At 50.0% G+C, this 26308-nt stretch overlaps 1 protein-coding gene across 2 annotated transcripts; it reads right to left on the bottom strand.

Moving 5' to 3' along the window:
• Positions 1-12217: 12217 nt before the first annotated feature.
• Positions 12218-26026, bottom strand: SUV39H1 (SUV39H1 histone lysine methyltransferase). 2 transcript variants are annotated; one of them, XM_055269002.2, is made up of 6 exons: positions 25712-26026; positions 22500-22645; positions 20793-21455; positions 14832-14978; positions 14616-14745; positions 12218-13796 (listed from the first exon to the last, which is right to left on the bottom strand). In XM_055269002.2, the coding sequence occupies exons 1-6, from the start codon at positions 25761-25763 to the stop codon at positions 13663-13665; spliced, it is 1272 nt and encodes a 423-aa protein (XP_055124977.1). In that variant the 5' UTR covers positions 25764-26026; the 3' UTR covers positions 12218-13662. The 2 variants fall into 2 exon arrangements, with proteins under 2 accessions (XP_055124977.1, XP_055124978.1); XM_055269003.2 differs by lacking the exon at positions 25712-26026 and adding an exon at positions 24743-25114.
• Positions 26027-26308: the final 282 nt, after the last annotated feature.

Below are 26308 nucleotides of genomic sequence, written 5' to 3'. Positions count from 1 at the left end.
CATCTTTGAGCTGATTTTTGGGAGTACATTCCAGTAGGTGAAGTCTTTGAGATAGTTAAGGATTATGTTCCAGGTTGTTAGGTCTGTCATCTGTTTGGGGGGTATTTCCTGTGACATGAGGTTTTTGATTTGTTTGGTTACATACGTACCAGGATGTTAGGTTGTTAGGTGTCTGGTCTGTTTAGGTTTGTTTGTCTAGGGTGTGAGGTTTCTGAGCTCTTTGTGGGTATATGTCTCAGGATTGAGGCCACTGATCTGCTTACTGGTAAAGAAATGTCCCAGTATATGAGCTCTCTGATCTGCTCGTGGTTCTGTGTTACGAGATGTTGGGTCTATTGCTGGTGTTTTCCTAACCTGTGAGGTCTCTGACTTCATTGGAGTTGTACACTGAAGGATTTGAGATCTCTGTTTGTGGGTGTGCGTCTCAGAAGTGTATGGTCTCTGCATTGCTTGTGGAGTATATCCCAGGATGTGAACTTTCTGATCAGTTTGTTATATGTGACTCAGGGCCTGAGGTTTCTGATCTGTTTGTGGATTGTATTGCAGAGTTCAATGTCTGTGGTCTCTTTATGGGTTCATGTACAGGTTGTAAGGCCTCTACTCTGTTTGTGGGTGCATATCCCAGGATTTAAGCTCCCTGACCTGTTTGATGCTGAGTGGCACATAATCTGAGGGCTTTGCACTATTTTTGGTATTTGAGGTCTCTGATCTGTTTGTGGTTGTGTGTCCATGTTGTGAGGTCCGTTATCTATTTGTCAGTATATGTGCCAGGATGTGAACTCCCTGATATACACGTAGGGGTGTATCTGATGTGAATTCTGTGATCTATTTGCAGGAGAATGAACCAGGGTGGAAGGTCTTTAACCTCTTTGAGGGTATGTGTCCCAGAATATGAATTCTCTGGTCTGTTTCTGGATTCATGTCCTAGGATGAGTGATCTCTGATCTAGTTGAGTATGTGTGTCCAGGGAAGAAAGTTTGTGAACTCTTTGTGGTTTCAGATCCCGTGGCCTGAAGCCTCTGATATTCGTGGATACATGTCCAGGTTGTTATGTCTCTGATCTGTTGGTATATGTCTCAGGATGTGAATTCCCTGATCTGTTTGTGGGTGGTGTCTGATGGTGTGAAATGTCTGATGTGTTCACTGGTGAATGAACCACTGTGTGAAGTCTTTGACCTTTGTTGAGGGTTTTAACATAGGATCTGAATTTTCTGATCTATTTGTAAAAGCATGCCCTACGAGATGTTTGATCTTTGAGCTCTTTATGGATGTACATCCCAGGATGTGAGTTCTCTGAGCTGTTGGGGCATACATGTTCTAATGTTCTAGGTTATCAGATCTCTGAAGTTTTTTTTAAGTTATATTTCCAAGCATATGTGATTTATATGCTGACATATATATTCATATATATATGTAACAATATAGCTGTCCCTCAGTATCTGTGGGTTGGAGGAATTGGTTCCAGGACCCCTGTGGATACTAAAATCTGTGAACGCTCAAGTCCTTTATATAAAATGATATGGTATTTGCATGTAACCTATGTAAATTCTTCTGTATACTTTAGATCATCTCAAGATTTCTTATATCTGATACAATGTTACGTAAGTAGTTGTTATACTACATTGTTTTTATTTGTATTATTTTTACTATGTTTTTAAATTATTTTTTTCCTCAATGTTTTTGATGCAGAATTGGTTGAATCCGAGGGCTGATAGTAGATAGAACATATATGTATATATTGTGTGTGTGTGTGTGTATAATATATATACCTGATTTGTTGAGGTGTGTATGTGTCCAAGCTGTGAAGTTATTGAGCTATTTGTGGGTTATTTCCCTTAGTTTGAAAACCTCTGACCTGTTTGGGAGTATGTTTCAGAATATAAGCTCTCTGATCTCTTTATGGGTGTATGTTGCAAGATTTCAGGTCTATGATCTATTTCTGGCTCTTTTCCCTAGCATGTGAGGTCTGTGGCTTGATTATGGGTGCATATTGCAGGATTGAGACCTCTGATTTGTTTATGGGTATCTATCTCAGGTTGTGAGGTCTCTGATCTGTTTGTGGCTTTATGTCTCAAGATGTCAGGTCTGTATGCCTATTCTGTGTATATATCCTGCAGGTAAGGTCTCTAGGCTGTTTGTAGTTTCATGTTGCAGGATTCAAGGTCTCTGATCTCTTTTTGGTTGTGTTTCTTACATGAGGTCTGTGATCTGTTTGCTAGTGAATGTCACAGTATGTGAGTGTCTCTTTTGTGTGTATTTGTCAAGGATGTGAGGTCTAATTCAACATGTCCTGGATTGTAAGGTACCTAACCTGTTAGTGGGTTTATGTCTGAGAATGTTTCTTTCTGCAGTGTGTGTATGTGTCCCAGGTTTGGAGATTTGATCTGTTGGGGGTGCATTTTGCAGCATGTGGGGCCCCTGATATCTTCGTGGGTATGTATCCTATCATGTCAGGACCATGTTCTCTTTGAGTGTGTGTGTCCCAGATGGTGAGTTCTGTTATGTGTTTGTGAGTTTAATTCCAAGTGATTGAAGACTCTGAGTATCTTTTGGTATATGTCCCAGAATGTGTCTCTGCTCTTTTTGGATGTCTGTTAGAGAGTGGAGGTGTCTGATCTATTTGGAAGTGTATGACTCAGGATGTAAAGTCTGTGAATTGTTTGTGTGTGTATGTAGGTCTCTGGTAGCTAATGGTACCCCAAAGATGTGCACTTCCTAATCCCTGAAACCTACAATTTATGCTAATTTACATGGAAAGGGGGACTTTGCAGAGGTGATTGTGAGGGACTTTGCAGAGGTGACTTTGTGGAAGTTAAGCATCCTGAGATGGGGATGCTTATCCTAGATTAACTGGGCAGGCCCAATGTAATCACAGGTGTCCTTATATGAGGGAGGCGTGAAGGCAAGAGTCAGAGAGGGCTATGTAGTGATGGAAGTAGAGAAAAGATGATGGACAACATATACAGAGACCAAAGAGAGCTAGCGATAGATGGATACAAGGAGAGATAGAGATGGGGGAGGAGGAAGAAAGAGGGGTGGGGAGAGAGACAGAGAGAGAGAAAGATTTGAAGGTGAAACAGACCTCTGGCTTTGAAGATGGAGGAAGGGGCCATGAGCTCAGAAATGTAGGCAGCCTACAGAGATTGGATTCTCTGGCCAGGCGTGGTGGCTCACGCCTGTAATCCCAGTACTTTAGGAGGCTGAGGTGGGCGGATCACGAGGTCAGGAGATGGAGACCATCCTGGCCGACATGGTGAAAACCTGTCTCTACTAAAAATACAAAAATTAGCTGGGCATGGTGGCACGTGCCTGTAATCCCAGCTACTCAGGAGGCTGAGGCAGTAGAATCGCTTGAACCAGGGAGTCAGAGGTTGCAGTGAGCCAAGGTCGCGCCACAGCACTCTAGCCTGGCAACAGAGCAAGACTCTGTCTCAAAAAAAAAAAAAAGAAAGTAAAAAGAAATTGGATTCTCCCCAAGGAACTCCGGAAAGAAGTCAGCTCTGCCAACACCTTGACTTTTACCCTGTAAGACTCTTTGTCGGAAATGTAAGATAAGTTTTTTTTTGTTTTTTTGTTTTGTTTTGTTTTGTTTTTTTGAGACAGAGTCTCACTCTGTCGCCTAGGTTGGAGTGCAGTGGTGCCATCTCGGCTCACTGCAACCTCTGCCTCCCAGGCTCAAGCGATTCTTGTACCTCAGCCTCCTGAGTAGCTGGGACTACAAGCACCGGCCACCACTCCTGGCTTATTTTTGTATTTTTAGTAGAGACCAGGTTTTGCCATGTTGGCCAGGCTGGTCTCGAACTCCTGGGCTCAAGGGATCAGCCTACCTCAGCCTCCCAAAAGGCTGGGATTACAGGTATGAGCCACCCCCAGCTGAGATAATAAATTTGCATTGTTTTATGACAAAAAGCTTTTAGTGATTTGTTTCAGCAGCAATAGAAAATCAATAGTGTGTCAGGTTGTGCTGTCTCTATCTGGTTGTCAGGATGTGAACTCCATGATCTATTTGTGAGGGTGTGTGTCTGATAGTGGAGGTCGCTGATTTCTGTGCAGGTCTCTGATCTGATGATCTGTTTGGTGGTATGTGTCCCAGAATTTGTGCTCTCAGCTTTTGTGGAGGAGCGTATGTTCTAGGATGGGACATCTCCAGTCTGATTTTGTGTACATGTGCTAGCGTGTGAGTTCTCTAATCTGTTGAGGTGCATATGTCTAGGGTGTAAGGATTCCAAGCTCTGTGTGAGTATATTTCCTTTTGCTTGAAATTCTTGCCCTGTGTCTGGGTTTATGTCCCAAGATGTGAGACTCCCTGATTTGTCTGTCTCTGTGTCATGGTGTGAAGCCTCTGGTATGTCTGCTAGTGAATGAAGCAGAGTGAGGTCTCTCACCTCTTTTTTTTGTTTGTTTTTGAGATGGAGTCTCACTCTGTTGCCCAGGCTGGAGTGCAATGGTGCGATCTTGGCTCACTGCAACTGCTGCCTCCCAGGTTCAAGCAATTCTCCTGCCTCAGCCTCCCAAGTAGCTGGGACCACAGGCGCGTGCCACCATGCCTGGCTAATTTTTGTATTTTTAGTAGAGATGAGGTTTCGCCATGTTGACCAGGCTGGTCTCAAACTCCTGACCTCAGGTGATCCGCCCACCTTGGCCTCCCAAAGTGCTGGGATTATAGGTGTGAGCTACCGCGCCCAGCCTCTCACTTCTTTGAGAGGGTTCTCTCAGGAAGTGAGTTCTCTGATCTGATTCTGAATGCTTGGCCTAGGATATGAGGTCTTTGATCTGTTTGTGGGTATATATCCCTGGCATGAATTTTCTGAGCTGTTTTGCCAATATTTGGGGGTAGTTCTGATACGCATATAAAATTTCTGGTTTGTGTGCTGGTATTTATAGTAGAAGTCAGGTTTTGTTGGGGTACATGTATCCACAGTGTGAGGTTTTGGAGCACTCTGTGGGAGACCTCTGATCTCCTCTTGGGTCTATACCCAAAGACAGCAGGTCTCTGTACTTCTTCAGGAGTATTTTCTGCATATGAGGCCTGTGACCTGGTGTTTCATGTCGTGGTATTAGAGGTCTCTGGTGTGGTTTCTGGTTGTGTTTCTCAGATAGGTTCTCAGATAGGTCTCTGATCCATTTGTGCGTGTGTGTCATAGTATGTGAGTGTGTCATCTCCTCAGGGTGTTTATAGAGGGTGTGAGTCCCATTCTTTTTGTGGTTTTATGTCCAGTTTGTGAGGTTCCTGGCCTGTCTGTGGGTGTCTGTCAGTGAATGTGTTTTTTTGTGTTCTTTGTGTCTGTGTCTCAGAGTCAGAGATCTGGTATATTCGAGGGTGTTTGTCCCAGAATGTGGGGTCCCTGATCTCTTCGCTAGTGTATATCCCAGCGTGTCAGGTTCCGGTTCTCTTTGAGAATGTACTTGGCAGAGTGTGGTTCTCTTATGTCTTTGTGGGTTTAATCCCCAGGTTGTGAGGACTATGAGCATCATTTGGCGTATGCCCCAGAGTGTGTGGCTCTCTGATCTTTTTGGATCGATGTCCAGGAGTGAGAGTTCTCCGATCCCTTTGGAGGTCTGTGACTCCAGCTGTGAGATCTGTGAGCAGTTCATGGGTGAAAGTCCCGGGATGTGAGGGTTCTCTTTGCGCATGTATGTTCTGTTTCATCAGGTAATAGATCCCCAAATATGTCCTCACCTCATTCCTGGAGCTTGTTAATATGTTGTCTTATCTGGAAAGGGGGCTTTGCAAATACATATTAGGTAAGCATCCTGAGATGGGGGCAGTTATCTTGGACAATCCAGGTGGGCCCACTGTCATCACAAGAGTCTTTATATGAGGAAGATAGGACCTTCAGGGCCTGAGAAGACTGTGTGTGTCACATCAGAGAGGACCATGTGACAACAGAAGTAGAGTCACAGAAGTTGATGCGATGACAGAAGCAGAGGTCAGAGAGAGAAATTTGAAGCCAAAACTCTTGAATCATCTGATCTCTTGGGAGTTATGCTGTAAGATGTCATGTCTGCCATCTGTTTCTGGGTGTGTTTTTCAGCACATGAAGTGTGACTGGATTATGGTTGTATACTGCAGGATTTGAAGTCTCTGATCTGTTTGTTTTTGTATGCTCCAGGATGAGAGCTCTGAGCCATTTGTCCATGTACGTTGCTGGAGTGGAGGTCTCTGATCTGTGTGGGTGCATGTCCACGTTGTGAGGTCTCTAATCCTTTTGTCAGTGTATATCCCATGATGTGAGCCCTCTGATCTGTTTGCAACTATATTCGCAAGATGTCAGTTATCTATATGTTTCTGGGTATGCGTGTGTCTCGGGGTCTGTTATCTGTATTCTCTTTATGGGTGTGACCTCGCCTAGATGTGAGGTCTCTGATTTGTTATTGTATGTTCCAGGATGCAAGATTTGTGAATGGTTTGTGGGTGTGTTTTGCAGGGTTTTATGTCTGTGATCTATTTGAGGTTGTGTATCATAGGATGTGAGGTTTCTGATCTTTTTCTGGGCAAATTTCCTAGCATGCGAGGTCTGTGAACATTTTGTCAGTGTCCCAGGCTATGTTATCTCTGATCTCTTCACATGTATTGCCAAGTGTTTAATGTCTCTGATTGTTTTTTGCTGTTTGTTCCAGGACGTGAAATCCCAAACCGTCTGTGGATATGTGTCCCAGGGTGTGTGGTCTCTGATCTGTTTGTGGGTTTGTATATCCCAGTGTTTCATTACTGTCTGTGGATTTATTTCCCAGGATTTTTTAGTGTATTTCCTAGGATGTGCATTTCCCTGGTCTTTCTCAATGTATATCCCACGGTGGACAGTATCTGTTCCCTTTGTGGGTGTATATCCCTTGGTTTATGATCTCTGATCCTTTGTGGGTTTATATTTTAGGATGTGAAGTCTCTATTGTGACTGTGGGTGTGTGCCCCAAGACGTAAATTCTCTGGCCTCTTTTTTGGGTTTATGTTCCAGGATGACAGGCCGTCCATCTAGCTCTATGTGTATTTCTAGCCTGCAAGGTCTATTACCTATTTGTGGGTGTAAGTCCAAGGGTATGAAATCTCTGATCTCTTTGAGGGTCAGCGTACCAGAATGTCAAGTCTGGTTTGGTTATGGGTGTATGTCAAGATGTGAGCTCTCTGATCTCCTTGTGGTTGTATGTCTCAGGATGTGAGGGTTCTGATCTGTTCCTGTATGGTTTGTCAACAGTGTGTAATCTCTGATCTGTTTGTGGCTCTGTGTCCCAGGTTGTGAGGTTCTGACCTGTCTTTATTTCTATGTCCCAGCATGCGAGATCTCTGAGGTGTTTGGGTTTATGTCCCAGGAATTGAGTCTCTGGTCTCTTTGTGAATGTGTGCCTCAAGTAATATGTGAGGTCCCTGATGTAGTCTTTGGTTTATTTCCCAAGGTGTGAGTGCTCTGATCTATTCATGGGTATATGTCCTGGCATGTGAAGTGTCTGGTATTTTTATGTGTATATGTCTCAGGGACTGAGTTCTGTGATCTGTTTGTGGGTATAAGGCCCCAGATGTTAGTTCTCTGAAATATTTGTGGGTGTATATCTCAGCTTGTGTGGTTTTTGATCTTTCTGTGAGTATGTCACAAGATGTGAGGTCCCCGTTCTTTTTGGGTGTGTGTTTCCTAGAATTTGGATTTTCTGAGCTGTGTGTGTGTGTGTGTGTGTGTGCGCCTGCGCGCGCATGCATGTCACAGGGTTGAGGTCCCTGGTCTGTTTGTTGGTGTATGTCCAGGATGTGAAGTCTCTGATCTCTTTGGGTGTGTACGTCCCACAATTTGAGGCCTCTGAATTAGTTGATACTCTGCATCCAGCATATTAAGTCTCTGAATTATATTTTGGGGTCCATACCCTAAGTCTCAGAAGGATTCTGAATCTTGAATTTGAGGGTTCTGCGCTTTTTCTGGTCTACATTCCAGGGGGGTGAGTTCACTGGGCTGTTTTGTGGACTGTGTTTACCTTGTGAGGTCTCTGAGCTGTTTGTCCACTGATGTCCTAGGATACGTGGTCCCTGAGCTCTTTTGGTTTCAAAGTCCCTTGACCTGTTTGGGATATATTTTCAGGCGTGAAGTCTCTGTTCCTTTTCAGAGGGCTCAGTCCCGGGGTTTGATATATCTGACTCATTAGGGGCTTGTTCCAGGGTTAAGGTCTCTGAGCTTTTAATGGGTGTGTGTGCGCCAGTGAGTGAGTTTTCTGAGTTGTTTGAAGGTCTATAGGTGTGAAATTTCTTAACTGTCTGGTGGTTCCTGTGCAGAGTATGATGTCTCTGAACTATTTAGCAGTCTCTTTTCAGGTGTGAGGTGTTTGTACCCTTGTATGAGAACTCTGATGTATTTGAGTATCACCGCCGAACTGTTTTGAGCCAATGTCCCAACGAATGAGTTCTCTGTAATGCCGTGGGTTTTGTCCTAGGGTTGATTTTTCTGAGCAGTTTCAGGATCTGTTTCCAGAGTCTGATGTCTTTGTACTAATGTCTTTTTACTGTTTCATGCCTCTGGAGTGCTTCACCCTCTGTGTCCCAAAGTGTCAGATCTCTGATCTCTGTATTCCTTGGTGTTGAGGTCCCTCAACTGTTATGTTTCCAAGAGTGAGTTCCTGTTGGGGGAGTCTCAGTCCCAGGGTATGAGGTCTGTGACTTATTAGGGGTCTGGTTCTAGGGTTTGGGGTCTCTGAGCAGTTTGGGGTTCTGTTATCAGTTTCTGACGTCTCCCTAGTGTTTGGGGGTCTATGCCCAGGTTGTATGTCACTGGGTCACTGGGCTCTTAAGAGGTCTGTATCCTAGGGTGTAAAGTTTGTCAACTCTGAGCATTTTTGCATTGTCTGTCTGCTGTGTGAGGTCTCTGGCATGTTTGTGGGTTTACTTTTCAGGTCGTGAGGTTAACTCTTTGAGGGTTTGTGTCCCATAATGTGAGGTGCTTGAGCTGTGCGGGCATACTTAGCCAGGATGTGATATCTCTGAACTGTCTTCATGTCTGTCTCCCAGGTTAGAAGTTCTCTGAGTCATTTAGGAGCCTGTGTCCACAATGTGAGATCCTAAGCCGTTTTGGGTCTGTGTTCCAGTTATGAAGTCTCTCTACTGTTTGTGGCCAACTTTGCACAAAGGTTTCAAAGCTGTTTGGTGATCTGTGTCCATGACTGTGAGCCATCTGAAATCTTTCTGGATAAGGACAAAGGGCAAGTTCCATGAATGGTTTTGAGGACTGAGTCCAGGGTGTGATATTCCTTAAGCATTTAGAGGTCTGCATTTAGAGTGGGAAGACTCCGAACTGTTTGGGGGTCTGAGCCTAGGATATGAGGTTTCTAAGCTGTTTGGGGTCCGTGTCCAGGGGGTGTGATCTCAGTTCCTCAGGGTTTTTGTCATAGGGTGTGAAGTCTTTAAGCTCTGTAGAGGGTTTGTGTCCACACTTTCAGGTCTGTGGGGCCTGTGAGCTGTTTGGGGATCTGTCTCAGTGTATAAAGGCTGTGAGCTATTTTGGGGAACTCTATGTCCAGTATATGACATCTCCGAACAGGAATCTGTGTCCAGGGTGTGGGCCTCTGAGTAGTTTTCAGGCCTGTGTTCCAGCATATGTGATTTTAGGGCTCTCTAGCATTGTGTCCGTAGTGTGAGGTCTCTGGGCTGTCTGGTGGTCTGAGAAGAGGGTGTGAGGTCTCTGAACTGTTGGTCCATTTTTGTTCCAGTTTGTGAGTTCTCTGAGAAATTGGTGGATCTTTATCCCTGATTGTGAAGTCTCTGAGTTTCCCAGAGGTCTGTAATCAGATTTCCAGGTCTCTGAGCTCTTTGGGTGTGGGGTTACAAAGTGTGAGGTCTCTGAAGTGTTTGGTATTGTCTGTTATCAATAGAATAGAAATATATTGATTCCTAGGCTGCCTTGGCTCTGAACTGTTGAGGGGTCTGTGTCAGAAGGTGTGAGGTCATGTTTGAGCTGTAAACAGATTTGTTTCCCAAGTATGAGTCCTGTGAGCAGGGTCTGTTTCCAGGCTGTGAGATCTCTAAGCTCTTGGGGTCTGCTTCAAAGACTTGAGTCTGAGTTGTTTGTGGCACTATATTCACGTGTAAGGTCTCTGGGATGTTTACTTGTCTGTTTTCTAGGGTGTCTCTGAGCAATCTGTGGGTCTCTATCCAAGGTATGAGGTTTCAGAACCATTTAAGGATCTGTTTTCAGAGGGCGAGGTATCTCGGGTGTTTGGGCAGTCTGTGTCCAGGATGTGCCAGCTCAGTTGTTTGGGGGTCTGTCCCAGGATACTAAGTCTCTGAGCGGTTTGGAAGTCAATGATCAGGGTGTGGAGCCTCCAAATAGTTTGGGTAGTGACATCTCAAGTTGTAAGGTCTTTGAGATGGTTGTGCATCTCTGTCATCAAAGGAAAGTTCTCTGATGTGTTTGAGGTCTAAATCCCAGTATATGAGGCAGTATGTGAGGTCTAAGAGCTGTTTAAGGGTCTGTAGCCCATAGTTTCAGTGAAGCCTGTGTTACCTGCGGTGTGTCCAGTTATGAGAGCTCTGAGATATATGTAGGTGTGTATCCCAGGGTATGAGGTTTCTGAGAAGTTTGGGGTCAATATTCAGAGTATATGGTCTATAAGGCCTTATACCCTAGGTTCCCTGTGTATGTCCTGGGTACCCTGTGTATGAGGTCTCTGGGCTTTCTGGGATCCTGTCACCTCTGTATGAGGTCTTTGAAATATTTGGGTATCTGTGTCATGGCACGTGAGGTCTCTGAGCAAAAACAAAGAGCACTGGCTCCCTTTCAGGTTGAGAGATGATGAAAATGAGTAAGTATATCTGAAATGTGGTCTTCATTCTCCACTTTATACCCTGGCACCGTATAGGTGCTCAATAAATATTTGCAGAAAAAGTTTCCCCAGCACACACAAACTTTTCATTTTGAATGCAGGAGGCAGATTTTGAGTTCAAAGCCTTTAAGAGCAGGGAAGGTCCAGCTAGAATATTATCACATTTTAACCTTTCCATTGATGTATTTCTCTGGTTATTTTTGTTTGCTTATGGCAAGTGATTATGGTTTTTCCATTTAGACAGCAGTGGATTTGGTTTTCTCCCTCCCCACTTTGCTCCACTCCTCCTACCCTCTCCCCCACCACCCCAGTGCTGTATAGTCCCTGAGGCCTGGGCACTTGGTCAGGCAGGAGGTGGCAGGGTCTCAGCCAGACACTACCAGTCATGGCTGGTCACCACCAATCATGGCCAGTCAAGACTGGTCAAAGCTGATTATGGCTAGTCTAAGTTGGTCAAAGCCGATCACGGCCAGTCAAGGCCAGTTACCAGAGATCATGGCTGGTCAAGGCCAGAAACCACTGGTCATGGCTGGTCAGGATGGGTCAAAGTCAGTCATGGCCAGTCCAAACTAGTCAATTATAGTCACAGCCAGTCACAGCTGGTCCAGGTTAGTCACAGCAGGCCAAGACCGGTCAAGGCTGGTCAAAGCTGGTCAAAACCAGTCCATTTCAGTCCCTGCTAGTCAAGGCCAATCCAAGCCAGTCCAGGCTGATCACAGCCAGTTTAAGCAGTCAAAACTGGTCAATCCCAGTCCAAGCCAGTCCTGATTGGTCAAGACGAGTCAAGGCCAGTCATGGCTAGCTACCACCAGTCACAGCCAATCATGACAAGTCAAAAGTCGGCCAACACAGGTCAAGATTGGTCAAGTCCAGTCAAAACCAGTTATGGCCAGTCTAAACCAATCAATTTAATTGCATTGTTTTGAGACAGGGTTTGGCTCTTTTCTGGAGACAGACAGGCTAGAGTGCAGTGGTGAGATCTCAGCTCACTGCAACCTCCACCTCCCAGGCTCAAGCAATCTTCCCACCTCAGGCTCCTGAGTAGCTGGGACTACAGGCACATGCCCCCACACCTGGCCAATTTTTGTATTTTTAGCAGAGACGTGGTTTCACCACGTTGCTCATGCTGGTCTCGAACTCCTGAGCTCAAGTGATGTGCCTGCCTCAGCCTCCCAAAGTGCTGGGATTAAAGATGTGAGCCACCACACCCAGCCTTAAGTGCATTTTAAAGTTTAAGTATAAAGCAAATTTATTTTAGGTCAAGATGTTATATAGATGATGGTGTAAGTGATATGCTGTGGGGGCTGAAATTGTGAGGATTAGAGTCAAATGGCTGAGGTTTGAGGAACGTGTTCCTGGGCAAACCCAGCTCCCAGCCTCTATCCCCTCAACCCCCACCCACACAAAGCACCTCACATCTTGGTTTGTTCAGTCGACAGTTCATTTTATTGATGCCCACTCCAGGCTGCATAGGGTCGAGGGGTGTACAAGAGGAGAACCAGATTCAGTCCATGCCTGGAGGTTAGTCTGGGGGGCCGGCGGGATGGACACACAGACAGACACATAGATCTGGCATCTGATAGCAGGGCATACAGTCTCACGTAGGGGCACTCTGGGCACAGGTAGTCAGGAAGGACTTCCTAGAGAAATCCTCACAGGGGGTGAGGGAGCAAGGAGCAAGGCAGCCATCAGAACCTTCGCCTTTTGTACATTTGTAGGCAGGTGACTTTTGAGACCAGTGGACCCAGGGTGAGCGCAAAGGGCTGGGGTCTGGGAATGACAGGCAGCAAGGGCTTCCCTCTCGCCTCGTCATCCCATAGCGGGGAAGCCATCTCCCCCACCCCCAATTCTTGGCCTGTACTTTGCCTTTTGCCACATGGGCCCTTTCCTGGCATCCACCTCCGTGGTTTTCAAGGCTTCCCTGAGACAATCCACGTGGACCAGGTGCGCTACCCAGTGCCTGGCACTTCATCACCACCCCATCAATGCACATTCTTGTCCTAAGTGCTATCTACGGACTATCTAGATCTTGGTTCCAGCTCTGAGTGGTGTCAGTGGTCATGACACCCCAGGTCAGGGCCCCCAGCAACCGCAGAGCTCCCAAGAGCCCTAGGTACCTTCACTGCACTGTGAAGGCAGAGCTTGGTCCCAGCCCACCTCCAGGGCTGGCCAGCTCTGCACTGCCTTCCTCTCACTGCTCAGTGGGCCATGGACACCCACTTCCCTTCCAGTGGCATGTGGGCATCCACTTCTCAGATATGCAGCCCTGAAGAAGAGACCCTACAGCTCTTAGGGCCAACCCTAGCCAGCACAGTAAGCAAGAGCAGAAACCAGCCTCAGCCCATAGCCCAGGGACCCCCTTTCTTTCACTAGTACAAAGTTTCTGTGGTTGGGGAACCAGCTTCATGTTGGGCTAGGCACTCTGGACTCTGATGTCTGCCTGCTCTGGGGTTGCTTCCCCATACCTTTGGGGCAGCAGGGAGGAGGCCTGCAGCAGACCCCCAAGCTCCAGGCAGAAGCAGGTGCAAAAACAAATATATTCTGGGGCTAGGCTGGGACTCACCCCTTGGACCTCCTTAATAGGCCATGAATCCCAACGACAGAGAGTCTTGATGTTGAAAAACTATTTCTGAAGGTGGGTGGGGGTTTGTAAGTGCAACCCACAGATGGGGCTGGGACAGGGAAAGGGGACTCCTGGAGTCGGTCCTCACCACGGCCACAGCCCTGAACGTAGAGCAGGTAGGAGCAGGTGGGGGCAGGTGGAGGCAGGCGAGGCCCTGGCAGTCATTCTCGACAGGAGGGCAGCAGTGGGGGAGGTGCATGTAGCTTCAGGCCCCCTCGGTCAGTCTGGCCTCAGACTTCTAAGGGCTAGAAGAGGTATTTGCGGCAGGACTCAGTCCCACACTTGCATTCAATACGGACCCGCTTCTTAGGGGAGCCAGGGAGCCCAGCCAGGCCAAAGTTGGAGTCCATGCGGGTGCTCTCCATGTCCACGGGGTCCACTGTGGAGTCACAGCCAGGGAGGAGAGGAGGGAAGGAGGTAGGGAGGGAGGGGGAGAAGGAGGGAGGCAGGAAGGCAGGGAAGGAGGCAGGGGACTTGTTAGAAGGCCTGGATGAAGGGTCCCACTACCCTTTATACCATGAGACCAAGGATCTTCGGGGCTGGGAGCAACTCTGGGATTTGAGTTGGGAGGAGATCTTAGGGTTGGTGGTTTGGGGCTGGGGCCAGGGCTCAGCACTGGAGGTTGTTCAGGCCAGGGGTTGAGGAATGCTGGGGGAGGCAGGGAGCCGTCAAGGAACCAGGAGGGTCATTTTAGGTGCGGGGGCGGGGCGCAGCAGGGGCAGGAATAGAGGGCCACCTGGGCATCCAGAGGTACATCTGAACTCTCCTGCCAAAGACCTGCCCTTGAGGGTCTCAGAGGTGGCTAGCTTATCAAGGAGGGGACTGGCTGGAGGCCACAAGGGTGTCCAGAGGCTTGGGATGAAGAAGGCCAAAGGGAGCTAGGAGTGGGGAGGGGCTGGGGGATGAGGGAAACTCCGTCAAGACTGGAGTCAGGAGTGTCTTAACTCTCCAGGAATCTTGGAAGATGTTGGCACGAATGCCTCAGGGTTAGGGTTCAGGGGCTGGGAATGAGGGGACTCGAGGGGTGGTAGGCAGGGGTCTAGTAGTCCGAATGGGGGACTGGGAGTCAGGAAGAGCATCTTAAAGCTCCCGCTAAAGAATTTTCCTTGGTTCTCTGAGTGACTGGTGTGCCTTCAGGAGGGGTCCTTGTGTCCCAAGTCACAGTGCGCCCCTGCCCCCAGTCCCTTGCCACCCCCACCTTGCATGTTGTAATCAAAGGTGAGCTCCTCGCCTGCCCGGATGGTTCTTGTGGCAAAGAAAGCGATGCGGGGCAGCCGCTCGTCAAGGTTGTCTATGAAGACGTTGTACACCTGCAGGTTGGGGTCACACTGGGCGAGAAAGAACAGTTGGGAGAGTGAGGAGGGGCCCCAACCTTCCCCTCTCGACCCCTTGCCCGCCTGCTGGGGGTACCCACACTGTGGTTGACAAAGTGGGAGATGTTGCCATAGTAGGCGGCATCCACGGTGTACACGTCCTCCACGTAGTCCAGGTCAAAGAGGTAGGTGGCGCCCTGACGGTCGTAGATCTGGCCCCGCCGCTCTGCCTCCTCTGAGGTAATGATCTAGGGAAAGGGCCATGGGTAAGGGGAGATTGGCCGCGAAGGCTCAGGAAAGCCGGCACTGCTCCTGACCTCTGAAGGACACACATGGGCAGTGACGCAGAGTCTATCGGCCCTTCTTGAGGAGCTGGGCCTCAGGTGGCAACTGCCCGGCCCGCCTCAGGCCTCTGGCTAGCAGGAGGAGTCCCTGGTCGTGAGCGCAGGCTGGCCTGGCAGCAGGGCCCAACTGGGGCCACACGAGCGCCTCCTGCCACCACCCAGCAAGAGCTGCCCAAGAACCCCTGGAGCCTCCAGTGCCTTGGGACGGAGCAGGAGGTGATCAGGAGAGACCAAAGCAAGGGCAAGAAAGGAAGTGACCCAGGGTGCCACAGGGAGAGATACTTACTGATCCAGGCAAGGGAGCCTGAGCCCATGCAGGACCCAGCAGGGAGGGCGTGGAGAGAGGGGAGAAGAGACCCAGGCCATGGGGAAAGGGGGCAAAGGCCTCAGACAAGACAGGTGGAGACAAAGGCAGAGGGAGGCCCAGGTTCAGAGAGCCAGAAAGAGGCTGAGGCCACACACTTCAGAGACAGCAGCAGAGAAGGAGGAAAGATGAAGGGAGAGCACAGTGGGAGAAGCTCTCCCTCGGCCCAGGGCTGCACGGTGCCAACTGGTGCTTCAGATGGCAGTGGGTGCCTCCTTCCCAACTGGTTCCCTACCTGTCCTAGGAAACGGGAAGCTTTGCTGCCGTCCTAGCCCCAGCCTGTCCTTGCCTCCCAATCCACCCCAACAAATCTCTCCTCTCCGGCCCCACGGCCCATCTTCCCTGAGGCCAGCAACGGCAGCCTCCTGGCAATCTCCAAGCGTAGCTGACCAGGCCCTTCCCTGGGTGGGGGTCCCACTGTACCTCAGCCAAGGACAGTACACAGCACACAGGAGACACATGGGGACTGCTGTTTACTTTGATTCTGCTTCCTGGCTTAGCAGCCTGTCCTCTGTCCAAGTGGTGGCCCTCCAGGTAGCTCCAGTACTCCCCCGCCACACTTCTTCCTTCCCCTCCCTTCTCCAGAGACCCCTCTCGGGGTTCCTTCCTTGCTCACCCTCATGTGGGCAGGTGACCATGCCCTTCTGACTTGGGAATCCATCTCCTTAGCTAGGATGGCCACACTGGTGTTCTCCCTGGCTGTCCCCTCAAGGCTGTGTTCCATGCCAAAGGCTGACTAACAATGCCTTGAGGAAACCAAGATTTACCCTGCCTCGGGCCACACTACCCACTGTCCTGTGTTCCAGTTCTGTTCCTTGAGGAACCTGGCTCCCTTGCCAGGGTTTTTATTGAGGCCTTCCTTCTGCCCAGTCCCAGCATGCAGGGCTCACGGTCTGATCAGGGAGACACAGGGACCAGGCCCAGTCCCCATTCTCAGGGGTCACAGGTGGGTAGGGGATACACAGAAACCAGGATTGGTCCCTGCCCTCAAGGGGTCAAAGTCTGGTCACAGAGAGACAGATTCATTTTTTTTTTTTTGAGACGGAGTCTTGCTCTGTCGCCCAGGCTGGAGTGCAGTGGCGCAATCTCGGCTCACTGCAAGCTCCGCCTCCCGGGTTCACGCCATTCTCCTGCCTCAGCCTCTCCGAGTAGCTGGGACTACAGGCGCCCGCCACCACCCCCGGCTAATTTTTTTTTTTTTTTTGTATTTTTAGTAGAGACGGGGTTTCACCATGGTCTCGATCTCCTGACCTCGTGATCCGCCCGCCTCGGCCTCCCAAAGTGCTGGGATTACAAGCGTGAGCCACCATGCCCGGCCTGAGAGACAGATTCAGACACCCACAGTGTAAGATTGTGATCAGGAAACAGTGCTTAGGGCTTGAGGGGGAATGGAGAAGAGACAGATTCTCTAAAATGAGTTGCAGATCATAAAAGGGCTTTACCACCTGGTGGAAGAGTGGGGACTCTCTCCTAAGGGCCACAACGTGAGGGTGGAATATGTCAATATCAGTCTCCCTTCACCTCTTGGAGAACACACAGTCTTCCTTGTGGCATCAGCTCAAACAGATGGGACCTCTCTGGGCAGCCTTCCAAGCTTCCCGTTCCTCCCCTACCTCAAAAGCTGGCCACTTGTCTGATCAAGTCCTGGGATCAAAGGGCAGCCTCTCCCAGGCTCACGGGCCTAGTGTGTGGGGTATGAGCCATCTTTTTCACCGTAGGCCCTCCTTGAGCCAGGAGGAGTGCCCACATCCTCCCTGGTCTCCATCTTCATGCCTATTCTGCCACTACCTGCTCTCCCAGTCTCACCAGGAGTGAGTCATATTGCAGGCCCTCCAGGGCACAAACGCTTCCTGGTTCCTTCTCGTCTTCTTTTCAGTCCCATTCTCTAATGATTGGTCAACCCTGAAAGCTTGGGAACAGATGGGCCTGTCTCTGCTCCCTAACAGCTCTCCAGAATGAATGGAAAAGACAGGCTGTAAGCTGGCAGTTCCGAGAGGGTGCTGACGTGAATGGGAACTAGAAGACTTGGAGTCTGCTGCTGCTCTGCCCCCTCCTAGATATGGGATCCTGAATGTTCTCTCTGTGCCTGTTTCCTCAGCTAAAAAAAAAAAAGCTACAGCTTGGCAGGGTACCAGTTTTAGACATTATTTGGGCCTTTATTTTTTTATCCATTTTACTACTTTTGTGATTTTAATCAAGTTATTCTACCTCTCTGGGCCTCAGTTTTCTCATCTGCAGAATGGGAATGACAGTGACAAAATCCCAACCTGACAGGGGCTGTTGTAAAGATCCATACAAGATCATGGACGTGAAAGGTGTTCCTGTTTCTGATAGGAGAGTGAGCAATGTTAGGAGTGGTTATGAGGACCACTTATAAATGTAAGGCACACCCTTAATTTTATGTGCCCTTTACCAAGAAAGGAAAAACTGCTGTTAATTATAAATGATACACCATGATTTAATTAAGACATCTTCATTTCCAAGATGTTAAAATAGGAAGAAAATGCATGTTTTAGAATGGACAAAATAGGCTGGTATTGTCTCTTGGGTGAGGATGGGAATGTTCTGCAGGAACATGAAAGTTCTGACCTAATGTGGGAGGCTGCAAAGGAGGGAAGGGCAGCTCCCGTGGAGGGAGCTCTTGGTATAGACTGTCAGTACATGTCCCAGCTGAAGAAGGACAGTAGATAGCATGGTGTGTAGATAGGCCCTTGATTCCGTAACACCCTGGCAGCATCTGGGACGGCACTACAGAGTCAAGTAAATTAGAACTGCTGCAACTAAATGTATGACTATTACCCCAAGTAGGATAAATAAAGACTACAAATAGGACCCTAGCCGGTCAGGCTGGGTCCTGTAGCCAGATGGGTTACAAAAAAACTTGGTCTTCCAGACATTTTGGATTTGCTGAAGTTTAGACTATGCTGATAACGTTTGTATCAAACTTATTGTGTACTGAACACTGTTCAAGTGCTTTTTCCAAGTGCTTGATACATAGTAACTCATTTAATTTTTGTAACAAGTGTGTGAGGTGAGTGCTATTATCGTTCCCATTTTGCAGAGTAGTAAATGCAGGCACAGAGGTTAGTGATTGCTGATGAGTAGTGGAGCTGGGATTCAGCCTCGGGCAGTCAGGATCCAGAGTCCACCCTCCTAACCATTGGCTATACTGTCTCTTCAGAGGGGGATGCGGGAAGATGAGTTTGGCTCTTTCCAGAGGCCTGTGGCACCATCAGGAGGACCCATGGGTCTGAGGGTGCCGGAGGGCGGTCAGGAAATAGTGCAGCAAGAATGTGTGGAGAGCAGGAAGGGTGAGGACAGGGCTGAGAGAATCCCTGGAAACCTTGATGTTTCCAGGGTAGAGAATTAAAGACACTAAGGAAGAGCAGCCAGAAAAGTCTCAGGCCCAGGAGGGTCTGAGGCTGCCCTTGGGGTGTGGTCTTCCTCCTCGACTGTCAGGACCCTGTGTGGTAGACAGTGTTTCCTCCAGATGCCAGTACAGTGAGGCTGAGATACTTCCTGCTCTGTGCAGCCCCTAGGACGGTGGACTGTCAGGGTCCTATGGGGTCTGGACATGTCCTCCTCCAGAGAGTTTGGGTTCCTTCAACCTCTGGACACTTCCTCCAGAGTGTCAGGACACTGAGGGCATGGACACTTTCCCCGATACTGTCAGGGTGCCCTTGGGTGTAGACTAGATCTCCAGGCTGTCCGGATCCCTCTGGGGTGAGGACACTTCTTTTTCCTGTCATGACAACATGGGTGTGAACACTTCCTAAGTCAGACCACCAGGTCCTCTAGAGTGTGGAGAGCACAAGCTCTTCCTCCAGGTCACTGGGGTCACTGTGGGACATGGACTTCCTGCAGATTATCAGGACTCCTTCCCCCTCCCACTGTCAGGAGCCCTCAGGGTGTGGACACCTCCCCCCTCCTCCTTCCAGATAGCCAGGTCCTGTGGCATGTAGACATCTCCTCCAGCAGGCCAGCAGGGTTATCTGGACAGGGTGTGGCTGTCTCCTTGCCCAGACTGTCAGCGTCCTCTGTGGTGTAGATTGTTCTACCCAAGATTGTCTCTGTCCCTGTCGGATGTGACCCTCTTTACAGTTTCTCAGAGCAGGAGCCTCTCCTTGTCATCAGTATCAGTGCTACAGTGTGGACACCCTCATGTGAGTGTGCCTCAGGCCAGTTTCTGTCACTTTCCAACTATATCACACCCCTAAGGGACCTATGGCTATATAGAGAGGTATCTGGGGTTGTCACTATGACAGGGCACACTCATGGATTTAAATGGTCAAGGTCCAGGGATGCTAAATGTCCCCCAATGCATGAGGAAGTTCTACATAACAAAAAATCATCTCATCCCAAATGCTAACTGCATCCCATCTTAGAATGTGACATTTTTCTGTTGTAGATAACTTGCTAGTTATCTAGTTGCTAGTTATGGCTGTGCTTTAGCCTTGTGCAGCTGGGCACATGGCTAAAGCACATCCCGTTGCCTCTCTTGCATGGAGGTAAGGCCAGTGACTCAGTTCCAGCCAGTGGAGCATGGGCAGAAGTGATGGGTGCTGCATCTAGGCCTGGCCCACTAGGACGGGCCCCTTCTATCTCCCACTTGGCCCGCCTGCCAGGCAGTGCTGAGGATCTAGTGATGACTCCAAGGCTTCAAGGCACAGCAAAGGCACAGGAGGGAAAGAGCCTAGGTGTCCCAGTCGCTGTGTGAAAGGATACCCACTCAAACCCCCACAATGGACGGTTCCATGAGCAAGCAAACTTGTAATGTGCAAAGTCACTAAGATGAGGGGGTTGTTTTTACAATGGCTGGCTTGCCTAATACACTCGGCCTTCCCCAGTGTCCTAAAAGTCTAAAGAAGTTAGCCAACCTTTGTCCAAGGCATGTCTCATCCTACTCCAGACTGCGTTCCTTCTGTGCAGACTGGTAAAACAATGCTCCTCAGGCAGATACTGCTTGGTGATAAGATGGGCCCTTGTGAAATGAGAAGAGAAAGTGCCTTTCCAGCTGATGCAGCCCTATGCCAGACCACATGGCCTGTTAAAAGGAATGCTAAGGCTGCCTGGATCTCAGCTCCCACTTTTCTTCTTTACTAAGTACCCTGATAAAGTCAACCCAGTGCAGAAGTATTTCGGTGTTCCTGTAACCACCAGCATGGCCATGCTGGTGTGTACCAGCTTGGAATACTAGCCCCTGCCCGATGTCCCTATGACACTCAGATCAGTCTCCCAGCCCTTTCCCATAGGGAAAGCAGGGAGTTTCAGACACACAGTGAGGAGAGCTGGGTGCACAATGCGAACACAGGGTGGGAAGAGCTGCACACACACACCGGGTCCCATCTCCCTACCTCTCCCACGTACTCCATGACGAAGCTGTTCTTACGAATCTTCTCCAGGGTGCGGACGCCCCAGCCGCGCCCATCATCCGTGCGGAAGATGCAGAGGTCATATCGGATGCCCTTCTGTACCACGCGATTTGGGCAGTCATAGCCGCAGCGGCAGCGGGAGTTGCATTCATAGATGGGCAGCCCGGCTCGAAGCCGCACCTGGCCCTGGTCATTGTAGGCAAACTTGTGCAGTGACGCCCCTGGGCAGCAGCCTCCAGTGGGTGCCCACAGACAGTCCTGGCACTCGCAGCCCACAGCCACCTGGTTGAGGGTGATGCCCTCACCAACACGGTACTCATTGATGTACACAAAGGCCCGCGGAGGGCCGTCCAGGTCCACCTCATTCTCTACAGTGATGCGTCCCAGATGGCTGCGCTTGGCATTGAGCTCCTGCTCCCAGCGACGGAGCGCCCGCCTCTGCTTGGCCTTCTGCACCAGGTAGTTGGCCAAGCTTGGGTCCAGGTGCCGGGGGGTCTTTGACCGGTGGTGCCGCCGGAGCAGCTCCCTTTCTAAGTCCTTGTGGAACTGCTTGAGGATACGCACACACTTGAGATTCTGCCGTGGCTCCCAGGTGCTCTCTGAGTCTGGATATCCACGCCATTTCACCAGGTAATATTCCTGTTCCTGTTGGGGTGGGTAGGGGGACGGGGGTACCATAAGTGGTGAGATCTTTGGGCCAGCCCTCATGGGGCTTCCATCCCAAAGCTGATGGATAACACCTACCCCACCCCACCCCTTTTCTGGAATGACTTCATGCGGTGGTTAAAAAGCATGGGCTCTAGAGTGAGAATTACTAGGTTCAAATCCTCCTCTCCCCCTTACTGTCTGTCCAAACTGTTCCAACTTTTAATTAATCTCCCAAACCCACTCCCCTCCTTGGTCTTCCCCATCATCAGCTCCCTCCCTTCTAGCTGTTCAGACCGAAACTCCTGGAGTCATCCTTGACTCCTCTTTTGTTCACACTTCCAACACCCACCCTCCGCACATCCCGTCAGCCCCACCTTCAAAATACGTCCAGTGACGAACCATCGTCACTGCCACCACCATGGCTCACCTGGACCCTGACAAGTCCTTGCCTGTTCTAGGCAGCTTACATGTATTATTAACTAACTTAATCCTCACAACTCCACATGAGGTAGATGCTCCTAGTTATTCCTTTTTTACAACAAGGAAAATGAAGTACTGAGGGTTTGGGTAGGTAGCCTAGGGTAACACAACCAGGACTGGAACCCAAGCATGCTTACTCCAGTTTGTTCTCCTAACCATCCTGCCACTCCCCCTTCTGGCAATAACTGTCCCCATTTCACAGTTGTTAGGGGATTAAATGAGTTTCCAAGAGGAAGCGCCTGGCACACTGAAAGTGCTCAATAGCCATTTGCTATTGACATTTCCACTCCAGGGTTCAGCATCTCAATCTTTGCAATTACTTTGTATTCCTAGGGAGATGGGAAGAGATTTATTTGGGAATTCATTCTGGCTTCTGCCCAGAAAGCTACTTAGTTTCCCTATCTGTAACATAGGGATAAAAGGGTCTATTCATCCTGTTTTTTCAGGGTCATAAGAGAAAATTCCCTTTGGAAACAGATGTGGGCAGTTGGGGACAAGAGGGCAGGACACTAACTTCCTTGTGACCTGCCCCCTCCCAGAGCATGGTCACCCCAGACTCACGCGGATCTTCTTATAATCGCACAGGTACTCGACTTCAAAGTCATAGAGGTTCCTCTTAGAGATACCGAGGGCGGGGCAGGAGAGCTTGGCCAGGCGGCACAGGTCCTGCAGCTGATTCCAAGAAGACTTGCAACACACGCTGCAGCCTGGATCAAGCGGGGCAGAAAGAACTATTACTGGGCAGCCTGACTAGGCCAGGAGTCAAAGGGGACCCCAAATCCTCCCTGGGACATCCCAAAGACTGCCTAAGAGTCAGGGAAATTTAATCCACAGGCCTTCCCCAGTGCTGAGACTGTTCTACAACAGAAATGTGCTTTGAACCCCAATGCTCACTGCCCAAAGCTGCTCCTGGAGCAGCAGACCTCTAAGCCGGGTTTGCAACATGAATTTGTCCTAAAGGAATCTATTTCCAGAGCTTCAAACTCCATGTCATTCCTAAAACTGCCTGCAAACCTGCTTTGGGTTCAGGACCTGATTACCCCTCTCTCCACTTTGCAAAAGAAAGAGAAAAACCCCCCATCTCAGTAGGATGCAATGCCCCGAGGTGGGGTGGATGGGAGGACAAGATTAAAACCTCCAGGGCACCAAACAAAGGCGTAACTGGAAAGACTGGTCTTTAATCCCTTATCTCAAACTCCTGGGCCAGATGTGTTTTGGAATTCAAAATTTTTTGGATTTTACAAGACTAGTTCTAGGATATCCCATACATCACCTAACACCCCCAGCGTGGCCAGGGGACATCAAGCTATAATCAAATGCATTAACCATCCTGCAGCAAAAGTATGAATTTCCCAAATTAAATAGGAGAAATAGAGATATAAAATAGCCTCACAGAAGAGTTCCACTTTATAATCTACTTTTGCCATAAATGGTGCCAAATTTAAGAAAAGGATTTCAGTTTTCAGGGCTTTTTAGATTTCGGAATTATGAGCAAGAGATTGTGGAATGATACTACATTACAGGAAGGCTCCTTAAATGATCAATCTGGGTGCCTTAAATCCACAAGGTATATTTTTTCACACTGCATTTTGACTTTGTCTCGTCCATCTTTCTGTGAAGAGTAAAGCTCATCCAAAGGGTTATGCTCTGAATTTATACGCAAAGCAGTACAGATTAGTGACACTGATTCTTTTAAATATACCTGGTATATTTCTGGGGCTGCCAAAATTTTGTAAGACACACGGATTTTAAAAAACAGATTTCTTTCTGATTCAAGGCACATTCTTAATCAATGTGCTTTAGAAGCCATTTTATCAAATCATGTCTCAAAACATTCCAAGGGCAGCCAGTCCTCATCCTATTTCATCTTTTTAAAATGTTTAATATTTTCTGCCTCCCATTGCAAAAATCACACTTAAACTCTAGATGTCAACCTAAAAACGTACAAGAGCTCTTCAAAATTATTTCGTGTGCAAGCCCTACCCCCCCTACTTAGGCAAGACCAAGTGGAGACTGAGCCCGCCTGTGCCCACGCTTTCCTCTCCCTACAGCCTGTCCTCGCAAACCCCTTCCTTCACTTGCATTTGAAACCCCACTTAAGTGGTCCCAATTAACACCTCCAGCTGCTGGGTCCGGAACTGGCCACAGGTGAATTCTCCTGAACCCCTCAGAGGTCCCCCCACTTGTGGAACCCATCCTCCCTGCGGCTTTCGTCACATAGAGGGGCCCCACAACATAACTGAGTCACCCCTATTCCCCTGCACATGGGGGAGTCCAGCTGTCCTATTAGGAAGGCCCCATTTCCCTCTTCTGGGGGATCCTCTATTCCAAACCCTTCCCCCATCACGCCGAGAGGCGATACGTTCCCCCAGAAGAGTTGCCTGTCCCCGCACTCTGAAGGGGGGGGTCTGTCCCCCTTATCTTCCCTCCCCTTCCGGCGTCTCGCGTGGACACCGAATGGGTAACGGTCACCGGGGGCCGATTTTCCCGCGCGCGGGCGCGGCCTCCCCGACAAGCCCCCGCGCGTGCGCGCGCCGGTCCGGCCGCGATCTGCAGCGCGCGCCCCCCTCCTGCGTCCCCACTTAGCCCCAGGCCCGCTGCGTTCCGAGGCGCGCGCCCCCTCCCCTGAGCCCCGCCCAGCCCCGCGCACCAGGCCCGCGCTCCCCGAGCCCCATCCTTTCCGCGCCGAGCTTCCGGCTCCCGGCGCCGGGGCCGCGGACGCCGGGGCCCCGAGCCGGCGACGCCACCCCTCCAGCCCACCCGGCCCGGCCGGCGGGCCCGCGCCTCTGCCTCCACTGCTTCACCTTTTAAATTTTCCGCCATCTTTCCCCACGGCTAACGACATTCGGGCCTAACCGGCCTCGCGAGAAGAGCGCTCGCGCGGGCGTGGCCGGGAACGCGCAGCTTATTGGCCGCGGCTCGCGACTCGCAGCACCCGCGCGGACCAACCGGAGAGCCGTGACCGAACCCCTCCCTGCCGTCCGGCTCGGTCCGGGAGGCGGGTGCTCGCCGCGCTTTCCCAGAGTGCGTCTGGGCGGCAGCGGCAGCGGGAGCGACAGCGGCGGTAGCTAAAGTTGCCCGAGGCCCTGCCCGTGCGCTGGTCTGTCTGTCACACTGCTAGCCAATCACGTTATCAGCCAGTCGCAGTGGCTCCTCAGTCCTGTCATACTCCCTGTTATCACCGTCAGTCAGCCCGTCATCTCATTTTAACCCCAAGCAGGCCGGGGCTCCCAGGTGGACTAGTACCACAGCCAACCGCTCAGGCGGTCGCCCCAGACAGGTGCCTAGTCAGACTCCCGGCCCCCATCCACACTGCCGGGTAGTCAATACTGGCTTCCATTTGTGCCCTGGCCAGCGGCGACTCCCTGGAGGCAGGCGGGAGAGCACTGTTAGCCAGCCAGCCAGCCAGCCAGCCAGCCAGCCAGCCAGCCAGCCAGCCAGCCTTATCATTCCCTAAGACCATCCTGTCCTCACGTTGTCAGCAGATCAATCAGTCCTCCTCTCCACCCACCATAGTTCTGGGACCAGCTGCGATTCTCCCTGGCTAAATCGTCTCATAGACTGCAGCATCCAGCCGTGCCCCCAGGCGGGCTGTGATTAGGTCGGGACAAGCTGTCACTGTCAGCATCTAATACAGCCCTGTCGGGCACTATCAGTTGGTCACTGTCTTTCCCTCAGATTGCTTCTCATTCACACCACGATCAGTCACAACACCCAGCTAGGTCCTCAAAGCAAATAGAGCGACTAGAGGTACGATTAAGCCTCCACACCACCTGTCAGTGGGTCAGCCAGTCTGTCATTTCTCAGGCGACTCATCCCCACCATTGGTCAATCAGTCTCTGAGGCGTTGAAGCTGAGATTCTATCAGGGCAGACAGTCCGTAACCACGTACAGCCATCGAGTCAGACAGCTATGCCGATTTTGCTCCTGGCCAGCTGGCCTGTGACTCGTTCAATCCGCCCCTCATCACATCGTCAGTCATTCTCAGCATCCGACTGACCGCACCGTCTGTCAGGTGATCAGTCAGTCAGAGCACCCAGCCAGGCCCTCCAGCATGCTGTGATTCGAGCAGCGTGGATAGTTGATCACCAGATACAGCTGCCTAGCAAGCAGCCACGGATCTGTTGATCAGTCAGCCTGAAGTTTCCCCAGGTGGCCCTCCTTTACACGGTGCCAGACAGTATAGCATCTAGACATTCTCCCAGGCCAGCTGTGATTCCTGACAATAGTCATTCACAACATCCGGCCACCCCGGCAGGCAGTAGCACCAGGGGCCGGGCCATCAGTCAGCCAGCCTGCAAGGTCCTCAGGAGGCTGCCTGTCTTTTCCACTGTCAGGCTACCAGCCCCAGCCAGTCCTAGACAGGCTGT

This window comes from Symphalangus syndactylus, chromosome X, assembly GCF_028878055.3.
Source record: "Symphalangus syndactylus isolate Jambi chromosome X, NHGRI_mSymSyn1-v2.1_pri, whole genome shotgun sequence".
NCBI classification, from domain to species: Eukaryota; Metazoa; Chordata; class Mammalia; order Primates; family Hylobatidae; genus Symphalangus; species Symphalangus syndactylus.
This window is presented reverse-complemented; position numbering and strand designations above follow the sequence as displayed.